This window comes from Sander lucioperca, chromosome 3 (genome assembly GCF_008315115.2).
Source record: "Sander lucioperca isolate FBNREF2018 chromosome 3, SLUC_FBN_1.2, whole genome shotgun sequence".
Taxonomy (NCBI): domain Eukaryota; kingdom Metazoa; phylum Chordata; class Actinopteri; order Perciformes; family Percidae; genus Sander; species Sander lucioperca.
The window spans coordinates 41,684,270-41,703,156 of NC_050175.1; the positions used below are offsets into that span (position 1 = coordinate 41,684,270).

General features: G+C 38.8%; 1 protein-coding gene across 2 annotated transcripts; it reads right to left on the bottom strand.

Moving 5' to 3' along the window:
- Positions 1-2,545: 2,545 nt before the first annotated feature.
- bbs4 (Bardet-Biedl syndrome 4) lies at positions 2,546-18,544 on the bottom strand. Of its 2 annotated transcripts, XM_031290045.2 has the most exons (16): positions 18,445-18,544; positions 17,051-17,093; positions 14,156-14,235; positions 12,600-12,663; positions 12,239-12,350; positions 11,897-11,969; positions 10,605-10,658; positions 10,388-10,515; positions 9,098-9,152; positions 8,884-8,952; positions 8,145-8,297; positions 6,689-6,860; positions 6,347-6,416; positions 6,091-6,235; positions 5,797-6,001; positions 2,546-3,793 (listed from the first exon to the last, which is right to left on the bottom strand). In XM_031290045.2, exons 1-16 carry the CDS (start codon positions 18,502-18,504, stop codon positions 3,639-3,641), a joined length of 1,638 nt encoding a protein of 545 aa, XP_031145905.1. In that variant the 5' UTR covers positions 18,505-18,544; the 3' UTR covers positions 2,546-3,638. The 2 variants fall into 2 exon arrangements, with proteins under 2 accessions (XP_031145905.1, XP_031145906.1); XM_031290046.2 differs by lacking the exon at positions 18,445-18,544 and having other exon boundaries at positions 14,161-14,235.
- Between the last annotated feature and the right edge of the window lie 343 nt (positions 18,545-18,887).

Sequence of the window (18,887 nt, forward strand, 5' to 3'; positions counted from 1 at the left end):
GTGACACTTCTTCACTTCAGATTTCTAAATGTCAGAAAAGGATAGTCCTTGCTGGGCTTACAGCTGCAAAGAAAATGGCGGCAGTGCGCTGGAAGCCCCAACACACTTTGACCATTAAGCAGTGGCTTCTGACCTTTCTTGACATACTTTATATGGAACTTTCAACAGCCCGCATCACTGGAGCTAGACAGGTGAATGTGGATATGTGGCTTTTAATGGCAGAGACATTAAAAGGCCGACTGTGACTATAGTTGCACGCTCACGGGGTCCTGGGGAGGGGAGGTGTTACATGTATGTTTTGTTACCTGTAACATGCTGCTGATTGTGTTTATGTTGTTTGTTGAATAAAAAAACATTTGGTCACAAAATAAAAAATGAATAAACTAAATTCTGTAAATGTCATATCTAAACCATAAACATGATTCAGCAAAAAAAATAGATATTGAATTTACATTTGTTTTTTTCATTCATGATGTGTTTTTTTACAATCACATTCCACTGTAAGGTTGTCACGGTACCAGAATTTTAAACTTCGATAGAATAATAGTATAACAAGATGATATTTCATACCTCTTTCTATACAATGGCAAAAAGAAGAAAAGGTCCTAGGCCAGACCAAATACCTAAAACAACTGATGATGTGAATGTTACTAAAGCAGAATAGTTTGTAGAGGGTCTAATCAGCTCTTCCATTATACAGAACATAGTCTTGTATTTATTTTTGGGGGCTTTTCCCTTTATTTGATAGGACAGCTAGGTGAGAGAGAAGGGGAAGACATGCAGGTCGGATTCGAACCCTGGACCTCTGCGTCGAGGCATAAACCTCTCAGTATAGGTGCGCCTGCTCTACCCACTGAGCCAACCTGTTCACATACAGAACAAACTCTTGACCCAGAGGTGTATCGTATACATCTGACTCATGTTATCAGACTCAAAGATTCAAAATCAAATAATACACAATAACCAGGCTTTTTAAAACCAGAGATTTGGCCTCCAGCACAAGCATTTCTTTACGCCCACATGATGTATTATTACGGTGACAAACAACCACAACACATGCTACAGTACAAGGGAGAGACTGACAAGCAGCAGACACTTGGTCCGCAGCAGCCTTCACTCTGTCCTGTGCCAGATAATGAATAAATATTTACCCTCACCACTGGGAAGGGAAAAAACTGTCATAACAACAACTCAGCATTTCTCCTTCTTATCCAACATGGAAATGTTCTGTCCTGCAGCTCTTTGTACCAATCTTAGTGAAGCTACAACTCCTTCTGTCAACAAATACAACCAAAGCTCTGTCCTCAAAAAATCCACATCACATCCAATCGCCAGAGGCATCTGTGAGATCCGTGAGGGATAAATAAATAAATATAAATATAGTCAAACATCATACTTACGGGTCTTCAAACATGCCAGGCTATGAAGCCCTTCAGACGGAAGCCAATGTCCCAGGAAGAGTCTGTTTAAACTTCTTAAAGTGTAACTTTAACTTTTTGTGAATGTACCCGAGTCTAACTTTCATTTTAAAGCATATTTAGGATGGAAGCGCCACTTTTAAGATTTACAGTATTTTTGTTTTCGGTCAAATGACCTTCTGAATGGGAGTGCTAGGGGCACTACTGTGTCGAGCCTTCTTAGTGTTTTAAAAATAGTGATTTTGATGCGATCATAGTAGTGCCCCTAGCACTCCCATTCAAAAGGCCATTTGACCAAAAACGAGAATACGGTAAATCTTAAAAGTGGTGCTACCATCCTAAATATGCTTTTAAACGAAAGTTTGACTCGGGTACATTCACAAAAAGACCCTAGGTTGCATTTTGGCGAGAGTTACGGTTTAAACACCATTATATCCAAACTGCAGTCAACTTTGTAGAGAAACTCAAACACAAGTCTTTCAACACTATTTTTGCCATCATAGGCCTATTACATAGCAACGTGAATAGTTTTTGTTCCACTATTATCTTAAATAGTTCCTCAATCAAGCATCTTTCATTTTGATTAGCTCAGGAATTAAGACAAAACTGCCAAGAACCAATTTTATCTCTGGAACCAACTTGAGTTATAATCATTTCAATTATATTCCAAAATACTCACAACTTACAGTTAATGATCATAACAATTCAGTTTGGAAACATCAACGGTGAGTCGGGAGGCGATTTGGAGCTGTTTTGTATCTATGATTTGGAGGCTCTATTGGTAATTCTAACCATAAGGACAGTGCTTGGGTATAAAGCTTTACTTTTTGAAATGTGCACAAGCTATTTCTTTTGTCTTTCTTGGTCTTTTAGTTGCCCTAAATGGGCTAAATGTCTCTAAACTAAACCAAAATATTAAAAACACAATAATAAACATATTCCTGTGTATTGAGACATAAATATTTCGGTTAATATGTACAAATTGCCCCATCCCTATTGTAATTCATACACATTAATAATTGTAGTTTGTATGTGACCTCCAGTACAGATAATGTACTATCTTAAACCACTTTATTCCTTGTTCATACATTTTTCCCCCACAACCATTAATGGATGATTACCAGGACTGAAAGAATATTGGGTTTAATGAGTACCTCATTTCTACAATCCACATATATGGGACGCCACACACAAACAATATCAATACATAACTATATTACATTTAAGAAGCAGCTACTCCACTGGAAGCCCTCGTCCAAGATGTTGACAGTTTCAACATCAGTTTAGGTGGACGGATTAATGTGTTTGTGTGTAAGTTATTGTTCTTATGTTCAGAACATGCATTGTGTGTTAGATAATCCATTGACTTTGAAAGCTCTTAAACAATACTGTCCCCTGTTGGTGGTGTCTGCTGAACTAAATGACCTTAACATTAGAAAACACAGCATAGAATAATGTACAAACTGGACTTTATAAAAGCAGTGAGACGGCTATTTTCTTTAAAGTCTCTTATTTAATATTAAATACATTACTCTCTATAAACATAACATTTATCCACATATAAAAGTCTGTATCACTATTTACACCTAACCCTCAAAAAGAGCCCTATCATATAAACAAGCAATATCCTGTAACTATTCATAAACATCCTTTTCTGTCCTCAGATTTTAGCAGTGATTGTCGCAGCAATTCCTTCACGTTTATATTTTAGGGCTGACACCTTCCCTGGATATGTCAATACAAGGACAATTCTTATTTAACCTTATTGCTGAGTTCATCCAAATATTAACACTTGTAACTGCCAAAATGCCCATATTACCATGTTGCCAAATAGAGACTTTCTTAAACTGCAACATCCATTGGAATGGGTTTTGATGTGCACCAAAGCTGCTACATCTACACAGCTTTACAAGAAACTTTGGTTTAAAAAGTGATAAGTGATGCAGTGACATTTAATATTCCTGAAATAAATGGCATGACAAAAATGCACATTGCCGTTGCTCTTTTTCAGTGAAAAACTCATTTTTGTGCAGCACATAAATTGTTTGTGTAGCATGTGACTAAACGAGAAGCCTATAACTCAAGGCTTCATGTCTAACTACAATAAGCTAGAAAACCACAAATAGCTTAGCTGATGTTTGAGAACCTCAATTTGCCTCTATAACATGAGAGTGACCTTATGACAAAGATGTCACGTAAGATTGTAACTATCAAACTAACTCATTCCTCCACCTTAGATTTCCTCTTGGAGGTTCTGGGTTTGGGGTTTTCTGACTCAACCGGTTCTGGGGAGCCTGGAGGGTCAGTGGGCGGGCTGGGGGCATTCTCCACATCAGGTTCTGGCTCAAGGGGCATGGAGGGGCCCTTGGAAACTCCTGAAAATAACAAAAATAATAAGAGTCGATCCATTAACATTAATATCTGCAGCATTATTCAGGAACTTTAAATGTGATTAGCTTGTGGTATTGCTTTCCCCCACGACTTCCACGGACGTTTCTATATCAAATCCAGCAGTACAGAACTTGACTGTGGTTACTGATGCTGGGGTGGTGATGGCGCGGGGTGGATATGACACGTGGGGGTTCTGGGTTCGATTCCCACTGCGATACATCAACCAAAGTGTCCCTGAGCAAGACACTTAACCCCCTAGTTGCTCCAGAGGCGTGCTACCTCTGATATATACTGTATATAATTTATATAGCAACTGTAAGTCGCTTCGGATAAAAGTACACCAAAAAAGTAAGTACACCAAACAAACAATATTCGGTCATACTGCACTTATATTTGACCCAGCTCACATTCACTCTAATTAAAGCCTACACAACAGAGAAATTCAAGCATGTATTTCCTGTTTGAATCTCAAGCTGGCTACGGCGAACTCGCAGGTCAGAGTTCACCTTTGTTGAACTTTAATCGAGTGGATGTACGCTAATAGATCTCAATCGAGGCCAACAGAAACACCGAAGCACCGTATTTGGAAGTCCTTATTCTTGCATGAAGAAATGCCTTGTTCCGTACAACTTAGACAACCAGACTACAAACTGTAACGTCACAATGGTCTCTGTCGAATATTTATTTATTACCCACATCGAAACCATGACACCACCACCATCATGTTTTGAGGCTGAGTGCAGGGTCATTTTGTTGTGCAGGTTGTATGTGACTGTACTTTTTGAAAAGTTAGATGCTGCATATAATTAGATTTTGCAGTTGTGACATCCCACAGACTTCAATTTAGATTGGCTTCTTTAAATGGTGCAGTTTCCTCACATGTAAAAGGTGGTGAATCATTAAGGACTACCAGTCTGATGCTCTAACAGCACATTTATAACTTACAACTAAATTCGCCCAATGACTAAACGGTTACATAATACCCCCCTCTGTAACACACATGGGTGAGACGTAGGGAGGCTTACCTTTTGAAAGATTTATGTTGTTTTCATTTGCACAAATACCTTTAACCCACAATGCACTTTGTGACAGATATCTTCACAAACCCAAACCAAGTTTCAGGGGTAAGTTGTTAATCTTAATAACCACCAAGATACAGTAGGTCCCTGCCTGACCTACAGCTAAATTAATTTACAGACTAGCTGTTACAGAACAGCATATAAAGATACTGACATCAGCAAAAACAGTTATACAACCCTCCACTTTAAATTACATTAACTAGTTGTATAGTGTTGAGTGTTAGAAAGCAGATCGATTGTCAGAGCTGTGTAATTATATGTAAAATGTCACTGAACATGGACACATTGTTCTGATGTCATTTGTTAACAGCTAAAAGAAAAAGTGAGAGAAAACACAGGCTCTCGTGGAAGAAAAGCACTCCGAGTCCACTTACGTATGAGAGCTGTAAGCTGCGACAATCATTTCAGAGCAGACTTGAATTTATTATCTTAACTGTGTGTTTCCACACGGCTGTCTTTCTTTTGTTGCCAAGAATATATACTGGCTAGATGTTAGCTTCTTTTTTTCCCATATATCCAATCTGCTACAGTAGTGCAGGCAAGAAGCTCAGAGGGAAGAGATATTTTTAAAATGAAAAATTGCGCTTTGGTTTAATGGGGGGAGAGAGAGAGAGGCGGAGGCTGTGAAATGTCATCACCTGCACTGAGGGTGTAACACTGGACTTTTATAATGAAAAATATTTTGTATGTGCTCACCCCATTTTCAGTTTGTGCTCAGAACAAACTTAAAATAGATACTCAGCCTCGTGTGGTCTCCTGTCTCAAAGCTGGACCTCATTTCAAGCTTTACCTCGACTCTGACACTCAACAAGAGTCTCTTTCACATATCGAGACGTCCAACCAGAAGCTACACCGAGGTGACACAATATTAACTGACACTTTCTACAACCCGCACCGGTCACTTTTACCTGTTTGTAGCTGGAGGTTCTTATTGTAGCTCGCAGCGGAAGACATGGCTTGGCCCAGAGCTTGGTTAGTACCGAGGGGAGCACCGGGGGCTTTGGTGGCTGCTGCAGAGTTTGGTTTTGATTTGGAGTCCTTGACTGGTTTAGTCCACACCAGACCCTCTGTCACCTGCAGGGCAGCTCCCATCTTTTGAGCCATGTCCATTAGCTGTTAGTGACGAGTAGGCAAACAATTACAAATACTGTAAGAAATGGCTTCTACAGCTGACTTTGAGAAATCAACAGGATCTAAAGTACCTCTGGATCAAATTCAACGTTGCTACCGCTGTCTCGAAGTAGGTTGACTTTCCTCTCCATCTCCTGATACTGATCCAGAGTTGCCTTCTTATCACCATGATTATAGAGGAAGATGGCAAAGTTCAGGTTGACCAGAGGGTTGGAACTGTAGATAATTGATCACCAAGGAGGAAAAATAAATATTAAAAGGATTCAACTACAGACTCAAATTCAGATGCACAGTACATTTAAGGTAGAAGGCGTAAGACAGACTCACTCGTCAATTGTCACAGCTTGTTCATACGCTCTGGTGGCATTCTCTACATCCTCCAAGTTGGTCAGAGCCACTGTTAAGAATGAGACAGGCTTAAACTTGAACTGAAATACTGTCAAACGCAGGAGCAGATGACAGCAAATTCAGCATGTTCAGTTTGTTGTCTAGAAGGGTATAGTATATTTCCTTTGGTAACTTATTAAATTAATGCAGTACAGTAATCTGCTAAATACCCAGTAATTGTTGCCATTATTTTTTGTTGTTGCCAGAAATCATCAATTTACTCTTTAAAGACACGATCATGATTATACATTATTTCTCTGTCTCTCTGACTCAGCACAGTACCTGCCAGCAACATGTAGAGTTCCCCCATACGTGGTTTCAGGTTGATGGCTGCGCTGAGGAAGTGGAAGGCAGAGGCATACTGCTGCATGGTCAGGTGTACCAGACCCAGGTTGTACAACACTTTCCAGTCAAAGGGAGACATGTAGTGGGCCCGTTTCAGGCAGCTGATGGCCTGTGGGAGGGATGAAGTTGGGAGAGAGAAGTCAAACAGCTGTCAAAACAAAAATTGGTATCTTAAAGTGCTCATATTATGCTCATTTTCAGGTTCATAATTGTATTTAGAGGTTATATCAGAATAGGTTTATGTGGTTTAATTTTCAGAAAACACCATATTTTTGTTGTACTGCACATTGCTGCAGCTCCTCTTTTCACCCTGTGTGTTGAGCTCTCTGTTTTAGCTACAGAGTGAGACATCTCACTTCTGTTCCATCTTTGTTGGGAGTCGCAAATGCGCAGTAGCTAGGTAAGGACTACTAGCCAGTCAGAAGCAGAGTATGAGGGCGTGCGACGCTAGCAGCTAGGCGAGCATTATAACGTGTGTTAATATATAATATGAGCACTTTAATAAAATATGATGCAAGAAGAACCTACAAAATTATAGATTCTGTACAACGGTGGATTTATAATAGTTCAGGAACTTATGGAGTAGCAATGTATACATTTATTAATATGATCTCATCTTGTTGGCTCCCAAATTGAAAAAAAATACAGTAATTTAAGGATAAGTGGTCTGTTAGTTGATGTGAGCATATGAACTGAATGCAAGCTGTTTCCAGCATAGCAGACATAGATGTTTTAGCAAGAATACATTAAAAGCCAATTAACAACAATGCAGTGTAAAATGCCTGAGCTATGTATGCTATGTTACTATCACAAAAAGATTCAAGGCCCAGTCTGTGGTTTGGTGTAAAAATAGTCTATATCCTTGACGTTGCACTTCTGGGATTGCTTCGTTGCCGACGGAAAATTTGCCGGATTTCACTCATTTAGGCCGGTTATCCGTTGCCTTTGGCTTCCTTTGTGTTGGCATTTTAAACGCCGGTCGATTTATGAGGACTATGTGCAGCTAGTTCTTTACTATTTTATCTACAGTTAGGTAGTTAAGTCCAGTGGTAAAGTGTCACAAGATAAATTTGAGGAGTATCTAGATGGTTAATGTGAGAGGAAAGAAGAAACAATAACAAAACATGAGCAATTTTTTACAAGATGTCACAAGCCAAAAAATGGTGGAAACCACTGTTTTAATATATAACAATACAATGTATTTTATGTTTTTTTATGTAAAACTTAATCTGAATAGTAACTGCAAAAAGTACAATATTTCCCTCTGAAATGTAGTGGGGTAAAACAGTAAATATGCTGAACTACTCTCCATCATCATTTTTGCTTCTTTTGTTTGGAGTAATGCACTGATTTAAAAACTGGACAAATGAACCAATTAACAGTATTTACTTACAGCTACATATTTCTTTTTCCCAAAGAAACACATGCCGATGTTGTTCCAGAGAGGGGGGCTCTCGGGCACAGCACATGCTGCCACTCGGTACTTGTTCATGGCCACATCAAAGTCACCATGGGTCTGCATCATGCTGCCTGCAGCCAGGATGGCCTGGGAATAAAAACAGTGATTAAAGAGATAGTAGAGATAGTAGTACCCTTTGAAATTGCACATAATGAAAGATGGACCGTACTATGTGACAGAGAATTACCTTTAACTGAACAGCTTTAAAAGAAGTTTAAAGCACTGTCCTCAGGTAACTCAGTAGTAGGGCTGGGCAATATATCGATATTATATCGATATCGTGATATGAGACTAGATATCGTCTTAGATTTTGGATATCGTAATATCGTGATATGACATAAGTGGTGTCTTTTACTGGTTTTAAAGGCTGCATTACAGTAAAGTGATGTACTTTTCTGAACTTACCAGACTGTTCTAGCTCTTCTATTAGTTGCATTTTCCCCACTTAGACATTATGTCCACATTACTGATGATTATTTATCTAAAATCTAAGTGTGAAGATATTTTGTTAAAGCACCAATTGTCAACCCTAGAATATCGCCGCAATATCGATATCGAGGTATTTGGTCAAAAATATTGTGATATCTGATTTGCATATCCATATCGCTCAGCCCTACTCAGTAGCAAACTAGGTTTATACCAAAGCATAATGTGTGTTCAAATACCCACATACCTTATAGTTGTTGGGGTCAAAAGTGAGGGCATTTCCAAGGTGCTCAAATGCTTTTTGGTATTTCCCAAGCTGGCAAAAACACAAACAAAAAAAATTATACATCTTCTCCTTTTTAAATGTTTCTGACACCTACAGTAAATGTCACTCTTGTAGTGCTTGTTGCTTGTTTACACATAATTACACAGAAAAGATTTTTAAAACAAAATCTACCTACCTGTAAAAACAGCAGGCCAAGAGTAGTCAGGAGTTCAGTATTCTCTGGAGAGAATCTGAATTGAGAAGGAGACAAGTAGAATAAAAAATGTCACTTTATCGATGCCTGTAATTACATTTAATGCCCGCACTTATTCTAAAGCAAACATAGTTGATATTCAGGGAATCTGCTGATTCAATCAGGGTTTGATTCTGCATAATTGTGGAGTGTTAATTATGACCTGTGGGGGATATGGTTTGAACAAAAAAATAAAAATGGTAGAGAAGAGACAGATCTGCATTAAAAAAAAAAGATTCACAGCGGTACGTCTTATTAAAAGCAACTGCAGTATCGGGGCACTTGATTAATTCATTTATCCCCAACAGGAGATAGCCATAATGAGCTCTATTATAGACACTGATGTCATTTTCTTATTTATGCCACAGCCTAATGTTTAAATATTCAACATGTGAATAGAAGTGGAAATGAACAGAATTTATACTGAACTGAAAACGGCCTGGGGTTAAAATTATGTCAAAACTGGAGCTTTGTGTAAGATTGAAGGAGGCCCACATATAGAAATGAGCTCCAAAAGACTTGAAAACATGAATATGAACAAACTCCCTTGGAAGTAACCAACTTCTTATTAAACATGTTTTATGGCTCTTATCTCTTTTAGTGTCTTGAGACAATGTTATGAAGAAAATTGTCATGCTGAGGCTGTGTAATGTTTCTCGGTTGGATAAAAGAACTTTGTCTAGGTAAACAATTCCTGAAATGTAACACTTAGAATGGATTGCTGTATATGTATGTCTAGAATATTTAAAAACAGATGCAGAACCATAGTGGCAGTCCTTAATACCATATACCTATAATGCTTATTTTAAAAGGTGCTGTACGGAGGATTGCAAAGATCCAGGACTTAGCCAAAAAATTTGAACATCGACAACTTTTCTGTCCCTCCCCCCTTTCCTGCTAAAGCCCAAAACGGTCTCCTAAGCCCCTCCCCCCACAAGGGAGAATGAATACGTGTGCATGAGCAGTGATTGACACGCAGTTAGACACCCCCCCTGGCCCTGATTGGTGCATCTGAACAGGGAGCTGTGGATTTTTGAAATCACACTACAGGCTGTAGGTGGTGCCAGAGGAGCTGGATTTTTTTTTTAATTACCTGCTTCATGTAGTTCTACTCGAACATAGGGTCAGTTTCAGCAAATATGACAGAAAGTTAGTTTTATAAGCCTTACCTACTGCACCTTTAAATGTCTTCTCGGTGCTTTTTAACATTGTCCACATTTGAAGTTTACTTACTCCACTGCCCTCTTATACACTTCGATGGCCGTGTCAGTATCTCCAGCCTGCAAATGAACCTTTCCAAGCATCATGAAGGTCTTGTCGTGTTTATTTATCTGGAGAGCTGTGTTTAGATGCTCTTCAGCCTGACAGAGACAGAAACTCAAGATGATCAAATCGCCTGGGATTGAGAACAATTTGTCCTTTACAGTGTCGGTAAAATCAGCATACTCACATTTTTGAAGTCTTTGATGAAGAAATAGCACAACCCCAGATTATGACTGATCTCCTGGGGTAAGTAAATTAGAAAATTATACATGGGGCGTTGGTGCATGCTTAACTGAACAGAGCTGGATAAAGGCAACAACATTTCAATATACACTTGCATGTATAGGTGAGAAATCTTGAAAAAAAGGGCTGAGCGAATTAAAATTTCCAAATAAATGAAAAGTTAAAAAATAAATAAAAGTTATTTAAGGCAACAGCACTGTGGAATACAAATTCTGTATAACTCAAAGTAGTATTAGAGGGGACCGTTTCCAAAACATACTAGTGTGAGTGGTTAATGGTCCTGCCTGGCCAGTTTAATACAATGTTTAAGGGATTCATAGTCAAACAGCCCTGCATCAGTTTGGAGGTGCAACCATGTTTTTTCCCAGTCTGGGCATTTTAACATTCTAAATCAGGGGTCTTCAACGTTTTGTAGGCCAAGGACCCCTAACCTTAAAGAGAGACGAACAGGGACCCCCTACTACATATATTGTATAAAATTAAGTTGCATAATAAACTGGGCCTAACATGTAAGGCGGCCTAAAGCCTTTATACATACCTTTTTATGGTGCTCTACAATACTAAGCTATTTACATATTCATATATGATGTTTTTTTATTTTTTATTTTTAAAGATTATTTTTTGGGGGCTTTTGCCTTTATTAAGTAGTGACAGTGGCTAGACATGAAAGGGAGAGAGAGATGGGGAATGACAGCAAAGGGCAGCAGGTAGGATTCGAACCCGCGCCGCTGCAGGACTCAGCCAACATGGGGCGAACGCTCTCACTAGGTGAGCTAGAGGCCGCCCCATCATGTTTTAACGTCAAACATACATGTGGAAGGTACAGTAAATCCTTAAGCTTAGCTGTATCTGTGGATGGCTATAGTGGCTACCTTACCTACAGGCCAGTAAGCGTTCAATGTTGTTGATGTTGTTGTTTTTTATGAATAGGCCGATTTATCTTTTCTAATAATCCATTGTATTCATGTTAATGTATATTTTCAGGCATATTTTAAATTTTTGGGGAAAAACACATTAAAAAAGTATTAAACAATAATTTGGCGGCCCCCCCTGCGGTGACTCTGAGGAACCCCTAGGGGCCGTTGACCCCTTGTTGAAGATCTCTGTTCTAAATGATGGGGGCAATTTGAGAGAACTTCATGCTGTGTATTTAGAGTGAACGATACCAGGCCTAATAAACACACAAAGTTTAAGACAAAGCAGAAACAGAGTACTAAAGTGGTTCTTCTCCTTTACCCAGTCTTTCTCGTTGAGCCTCGCAGCTTCATTATAGAATTCAATAGCTGCTTTATGCTTTCCCAGGAGAAACCTACAGAAAAAACAAAAAACAATAATCCATATAAGAAATGTATCAATCTTAATCACTGCTTGCTGAATAATAACTGTATACTTGCAATGGTGCAACAGTGAAGAATAGTCACTGGGGGCGGATTGACTTTTCCCTACAGTATTAAAAAATGTTCTGGCGGAAGTGGATAGCAGTTGGACTGGTGTCGATGTATATTTCTCTCCTATGTCAGTGTTTTTAGCTAATGAAGGGGTGTTGATGCACCCCGGGCTTGAGGGCAGTAGACTCACAGTGATCTGGCCACTTGCTTGAGATTGTCAGCGCTGCTGGGATTAAGGATGGCACAGCTCTGAAACAGCTCCAGGGACTGTTGGATCTTGCCCTCAAGACGCATGATAAGTGCTGTGGCAAGAAATTAAGACACAAAAAGAGAGCATATTCATCTACATGAGGAAGTAAAAAAAAAAAAAAGCACATTAAAAATCAAAGGCACAGCGTGGGGTCCAAAGACCTGATTTTGGGGAACTAAATAATGTACTGGGGAGCTTTGCCGTTGACAACCAAAAAGCCTTCATTGGATGCAGCTCTTAATTAACATCGTACACGTTTCATTTGTGAGAGGGAAGAGTTACTATTAAAAATACTGCTCACCTTGAACATATATGGCATATTCACACATCCCATTAGTCTCCTGCAGTTGTTCTTTGATGATCGCCTACATGGACACAGAACGGGAGACAATTTCTACTACTGAGGTGGACGTTATTGCGTGAGTAGGGATACTGCTAAAACAACTGCTACTATGCTTGAAACAACAAACGTTTCTGGCCCTGCTGAAAACCAACCCCTTTGTACATTTGTATCTGTATATTTCGCAATGACAACTTGGTATTTTCCTGACCTTGAAATTTTGCTTTGCCCAGCTGTATTGTGGTGCCCAGAGCACGGTGCACAGGCGGGAGGAGAGGCGTAAATGTAAATATTATATTTTAATTCAACATTAAACAGCAAGTAGATGTGTTTAAATCGGCATCAATGTGGTGAAAGCAGGAATGCTAGTAAATCAGTCCGCATTTATCTATAAATTATTATGAGTGATTCTTACAGTATCTGTTGTCTACATGCAGTTGCTTTATATGGTATGTAAACCACCTTCAGTTATTTTAATCTCTGCAGCAGGACAGATATGTTGATACATTTGCGGCATCTGATAAGTGCCTTAAATAACGTGCAAATGACACCAAGCTGCTACAAAATAACCCCATACACCTCCACAAACATCAGACAGGTCCAGTATAATTAAATATTGTGGCATTGGATTACCGAGGCTCATTAATCCTGTGCATCACAGCCTCCTTTCCAACTTTAAAAGGAAAGTGTTGTGGTACGAAGCAAGTGCTGTTCTGTCACATTTTAAGATCGGATGTCAAAACTTGCAACCTAAAATACAGTAGACTTTAAACTGAAATAGTGTTGAATTGATGCAATCATAAACTACTTCACCACATTTTTTATTATTATTATTAGTTTAATTAAGTAGTAATAGTAAATTAATTTTACTAATTGACTTGAAAAAAAGAGCCAACACACCAACTGCCTCTGGCTGGAGATTTGTGGTGCTGTGTACAACATGATATCCCATTTGTTGAGCTATTGTAGTGATTGTGCTTTTATGCGATTGGCTCAGCTGTTTCACAGCGATGAGACCAGTGATGTGACTGATGTGGCTGAGAGCGAATTTACTAATCACCACACCCTCTGATCTACTGTATATTCAACCTCACCCAGCTCTTTACACTTTGTGCTGCTGCACATACATGGACCAAAATAGCAGGTGTGCTTAGTGACGGCCACACAGTCTGTGTGCCCAAAACATACAACTATGGCTCGTCACTGCGCTGGCGCAATTAAAATAAGGCCCTGAGAGGGAGGAGTGTTTCTGTCACTAGGAGAAAGTGAGAAGGAGGATTCCAGTAATATATCTTATTATTATAAGTACAGGTATCTATTCAGAGACTTTGCTAAGTACCTACCGGTTTCATGTGGGAATACACAGGTCAATGCAGTGAATTAGCCTATAATAAAGTACAGAACCCTGTACATGCCAGGCATTCATTATCCTCATCATTACTTTAAAAGGTCAATCAGACCAACACCGAACACAGACATGGGTCAATAGCAGACTAAACCATAGAAAGATACTTTACCTTACATGTATCATAGTCTTTACGGATATAGTGCTGGTGGATTAGCCAGTTTCTCCTCTCCACAATGGGAAGCTCTGGAGCTGGAAATAAGAATATAATAAAATGAGAAGAAAAATCAGGGAAGCTTTTAAGCTCATTACTGTTTCGATAATGTCTTATTTAGTTGATAGCTGAATGGTTAATTCCTGTTGGCTCCCTCCTTTTGCAGTCATTAGTTAGTCGCTGATCTGACAGTTAACAGAGATGTAACACTTCAACCTAAATCCACAGGCTACATTTAAGTCAATTCACCAAACACACTGTAAATCATTTTATTTACAAACAAGCGGCTCAGACTATTAAGAGTTATGTCTATTTTGACTATTTTCAACTGCCAAATTAAAAAAAGGCCGTATAAATTAAACACATAATCTTGAAACCTCCCTCCCACTGCAGTCACTTGAAAGTCTTTGATCTGACAGTAACATAGATGTTAACACTTCAACCAAAATCCCCGGGCTAAACTATAATCAATTCACCAGCCATGCTGTAAATGTCACCTTGTAAGCAAGTTTTTTCCGTTACAAACACTGCTTTTTTTCTGTCTCTCTCTTAGTGTGTTGGCAGGTTGAGATATTCTGCCCGTTGCCAGGGCAACAATGTATCTCGCAAGCCAGGTGCTTGTGACAGAACAGAGAGGGTATAGAGACAGACTGAAAGAGGGAAGCTGGAGGAGTTAGCAGCACGATACAAAAGCCAGCTTTAGAAAGGGTTAGGTAACCTCAAGAACCCAACCACAATGCTCCAAGTCTTCTTCCCAGTGGAGTACAAGATTTCATTTCACAAGGAAGACATAAAGAACATAATTCCAATTCGAGCGAGTTTGATTCTGGTAATCCTGTTATCTTTTACCAACTACCTTCCTCTGAGGCTAAAAAAAGGATTCAAGGCAATGTGGAATGAATTGCTTGGCTTTGAGTCTGCCACTGACATCGGGGGATATCATTAATGAACTGCCTGTGTAGGAATACAGTGTGAATTACACTAAAGCGCCCTTCTGTTTTTATCTGTCAGCGCTTCAAGCAGTGCTCTGTTGATTTGCCGCTCGAACTGGAGCCTCTTCCAACAACAGAGAGAGGAATCCTCTTCATCGCTGAGGGTGAAACTGCATGGGTTTCACACGTTTGCCCCGTCAAGATTCGGAAATGGCCCTATTTGTAGCAACCTAATCCGCTTTCTTCCTGCTGAGACAGCAATAATATTCTTGTCTCTGGGTTTCAGATGGGGCCCTGTGGCACTCCAGTGTCCACATACACAAAGCGGGGCACATTTGGTGGAGGAGAGATGGGATACATGTGTGACATGTATTCCTGTAACTACGGTATGAAAGAAGGGTAGAAAGGAGGTAAGAAGAAGAGCACAGCAAGAGGTCTCCTAAATATAGTCCTGTGAAAAACATCTTCCCAAACAGAGGAATTTTCTCATTGTTAAATTTGATCTGGCTAATGCTAAGACAGATTTGGCTTCCATGTGCTTCAACCATCTGTTAAAAGGGGATAAGAGCAGAGGAGAGGCATGCTGAGATCAAAAGACACATGGGGAGAATGTAATGAAAAATATGATGAATATTTTCTGGGGAAGTTTCGCCACAAAAACTTCAAAAAGTAATTTAGTCTCATATTCAGCTGCCAACACTAATTCTTCCGAGGGAGAGAAAAGACAAATAGATTGCTTCACTAACACTTGATTCTACAAAACTGGAACATGCTGTACTGGAACAGGTGAAATGACCTTATGCCATTGGCAGTTTTATTTAGCGATTTAAAAGAAACTGATTTTAGGTCTTACTAGTGGGCATGCTCATATTTTTGCAACACCTCAGTCTTACCTGCTAACAATGTAGTAACTGCATTGCGCAAAAAAATGTAATAAAAGAATATAATGTACTTGTTGTGCATTATATAACCCTGATTGCATTTCATGATGGTAATTACAGAAGAAGTGTATGAAATCAGTAGCTTATGGAGACACTTAAACTGAGATATATTGGCTTTTTATTTTTTTTTCTATTATTAGCAATTTTATTTATATAGCCCAATATCACAAATCACACATTTGCCTCAAGGGGCTTTACAATCTGCACAGCATACCACACCCTCTGTCCTTAGATGTGCATGTTTGGCATATGTTTTTACAGCTTTATGTTTCATTTTTATAATAAAGTATTATAGCTATAAGCAGAATTAAAACTTTTACTGTTTTTGACTTAGTTATGGGGCTTCTAGCACTTCACTTATACAGTACTGTACACTTCCATTACATTAACCAATTAAAATCCAATCTTTACTTTCTGTATTACTTGATTACTCAGTCATCTTACCTTACATTAATGCACTTAGGGTTTTGACACAGTAAGGGCTTGTATGCTATGTAAAAGATCACTGCATGTTAATACAATACCATACCACACAAAATGATACCATAGCATGTACTTAATTGCACCCATAGGACTTGCATTCTCAGCAGTGCCGCTGATAATTAAACACATTGTAAAACAAAACAAAAAAGCTTAATCATGAGCAACAGCTTAACTCGCTAAACGGGACATTAAGCCATAATTACGATGACAAAATATCCTCATATAATATATGAACAACAAACATTTTCCACACAGAGAAATGTCTGGAACATGGCTTAGCAGCATACTGTATAAACAGCTTGTTCCTTTTAGGGACGGTAGATAGAAGGGTGAGGGTGACCTCTGCAGGATGATTGGTTCCAAACTCATTCGATTATTACCCTTCACCAGTTACAGACACATTGTCAGAAATCAAAACAATGGGTGTCGGAAAAGTTGTGTTTTTAAAAAAATCATTGTTGCAAGATGACTTGCAAGTGTCAAATGTCTTGCAGTACCTTTAGGTGCCCGACGTTTCTTGGCTTCAGTAGCAACTGGGAGCTGAAATATATGAAATACAACAAAAACAAACAAGTACCAGCGTATGATCCATACATTACATTGAAAAAAAAATACACTGGACGTCATCTATCAGTGTTTCCCATGAGCAGTATTTACGGTCGCCCCACCAAAATAGATTTTCCCCACCCAAACAAAAAGTTTTTTTTATATTGTTTCTTTATGTGTTCTTGCTGTGTGGAAATACAGGTCAAAGTGACCTGAAAAGGTGCATTCATATTCAATTGTACAGAATATGAAAAAAATGACTTTCTTAATTGGATGTTATGAACCTGTCAATATACTGCCATATGTTGAGCAGAATTGTAATTACAGTTGCATACTAATAGATTATAGTTTTGTTTTTATCACTAATAAATACACAGAAAAGCATTTTTATGTTGTAGTTGGCCAATGTTGAGCAAATTTCAGATACTTTGAATACTACTGGGGTAGATAGTAGTAGGTAGTAGTATAATACGGCATCATTTCATATAAGTACTGTGTGTTTTTAAATGTAAAAACTAACAACTGACCAAGTTTCAAATAAGTAATGTAGTAAAGTAAAAAGTACATTTTACTTACTTTAAAAGAAAATAACAGAATGGGAATACTCAAGTAAAGTACAAGTATGTCAAAATTGTATTTAAGTACAGTATTTAAGTAAATGTACTTATTCCACCACTGGTGACTACCGACTACCGATTATTACATTAACAGAACCATTAACTAGTTGACATTACATGCAGTTTACAGGTAACGTTAGATGCACGCATGCTCAATCCCAGTGTTTTGCTTCACATCATTTTTCCCTCTATATTTGACTCACTTGTGGATTGCTTCGCCACTGACGTTTTGAGTATTAACATTACCTTTTATGTCATCACATCCTAAACGCTAGATGGTATAGCCATAACACAACGAGTATTTGTGGTAAAGTCAGCCTCAGGTATTTTACCTAAACCTAAGTTACAGTATAAAGCGTGGGCTAACGGTGGTCAACAATGTATATTTGCACTGTAATGTTACCTACGCATTGCTGTTGTCACCTTACTGCAGCTATATTAGCTGTTAGCTCTCAGGTTGTAGCTAGCTTGCCCTTGGATGAGTGAGATTAAAGCTAAAGACGGAACGCGAGGCAAGTTAACGTTACAGTTAATCAATTTAGCTCCGACTAAGAATCGGTTAGCAAGGCAGCTAGCTAGCTAACATTCAAATAACGAGCGTTATTGCAAAGGCTATACTCAAAAACATAACGTTACGTTTACTCAGGGAGTGTCGCACTATCACTCAAAACAGCGAAACGTTTGTGTTTATCCAAGAAAACGATAACTAGCTTTGGTTTTGCACTCACAATCGTAGCTTTCTCCTCGTCCGCCATCTTGGGATGATCAACACTAGAAGCTGTTGCCATGGATACACCAGTGGAGTAGCTGGTTGGATTTATGAATGTCGACTGATTTTACTCTGTGTGTTACCGCGCTCAACAACCTCCACCAATAAAATGGCAAGGGCAAAATAAGGGCCAGTTATCAGTTGCGGAGGTAGAAGTATTCAGTACTACTACTAAACTGTAAATACTCCATTACCCTGCATTGAAAACGTTACTTAATTAGGTAAAACGTATGCAAGTATAATCAGTAAAATGTACTTTAAAAGTAAAATAAGAAAAATCTATAAGACAGTTTCCTATTCCATATATTGCCTGGCATTTATATCAGGACATACAGTACTGTAATATATCATGCAATATCATCAGGAACTGTTGCTCCTCTACAGATCTTCCCAGCTTACATT

Excerpts from the sequence above, each read along its gene's own strand:
- bbs4 (XM_031290045.2), bottom strand. The coding sequence starts at position 18,504 with ATGGCAACAGCTTCTAGTGTTGATCATCCCAAGATGGCGGACGAGGAG. Across the intron at positions 9,153-10,387 it reads GTGTATAAGAGGGCAGTGGA|ATTCTCTCCAGAGAATACTG; the intron begins GTAAGTAAACTT and ends TTCTCAATTCAG. Across the intron at positions 6,002-6,090 it reads ACGTTGAATTTGATCCAGAG|CTAATGGACATGGCTCAAAA; the intron begins GTACTTTAGATC and ends CGTCACTAACAG.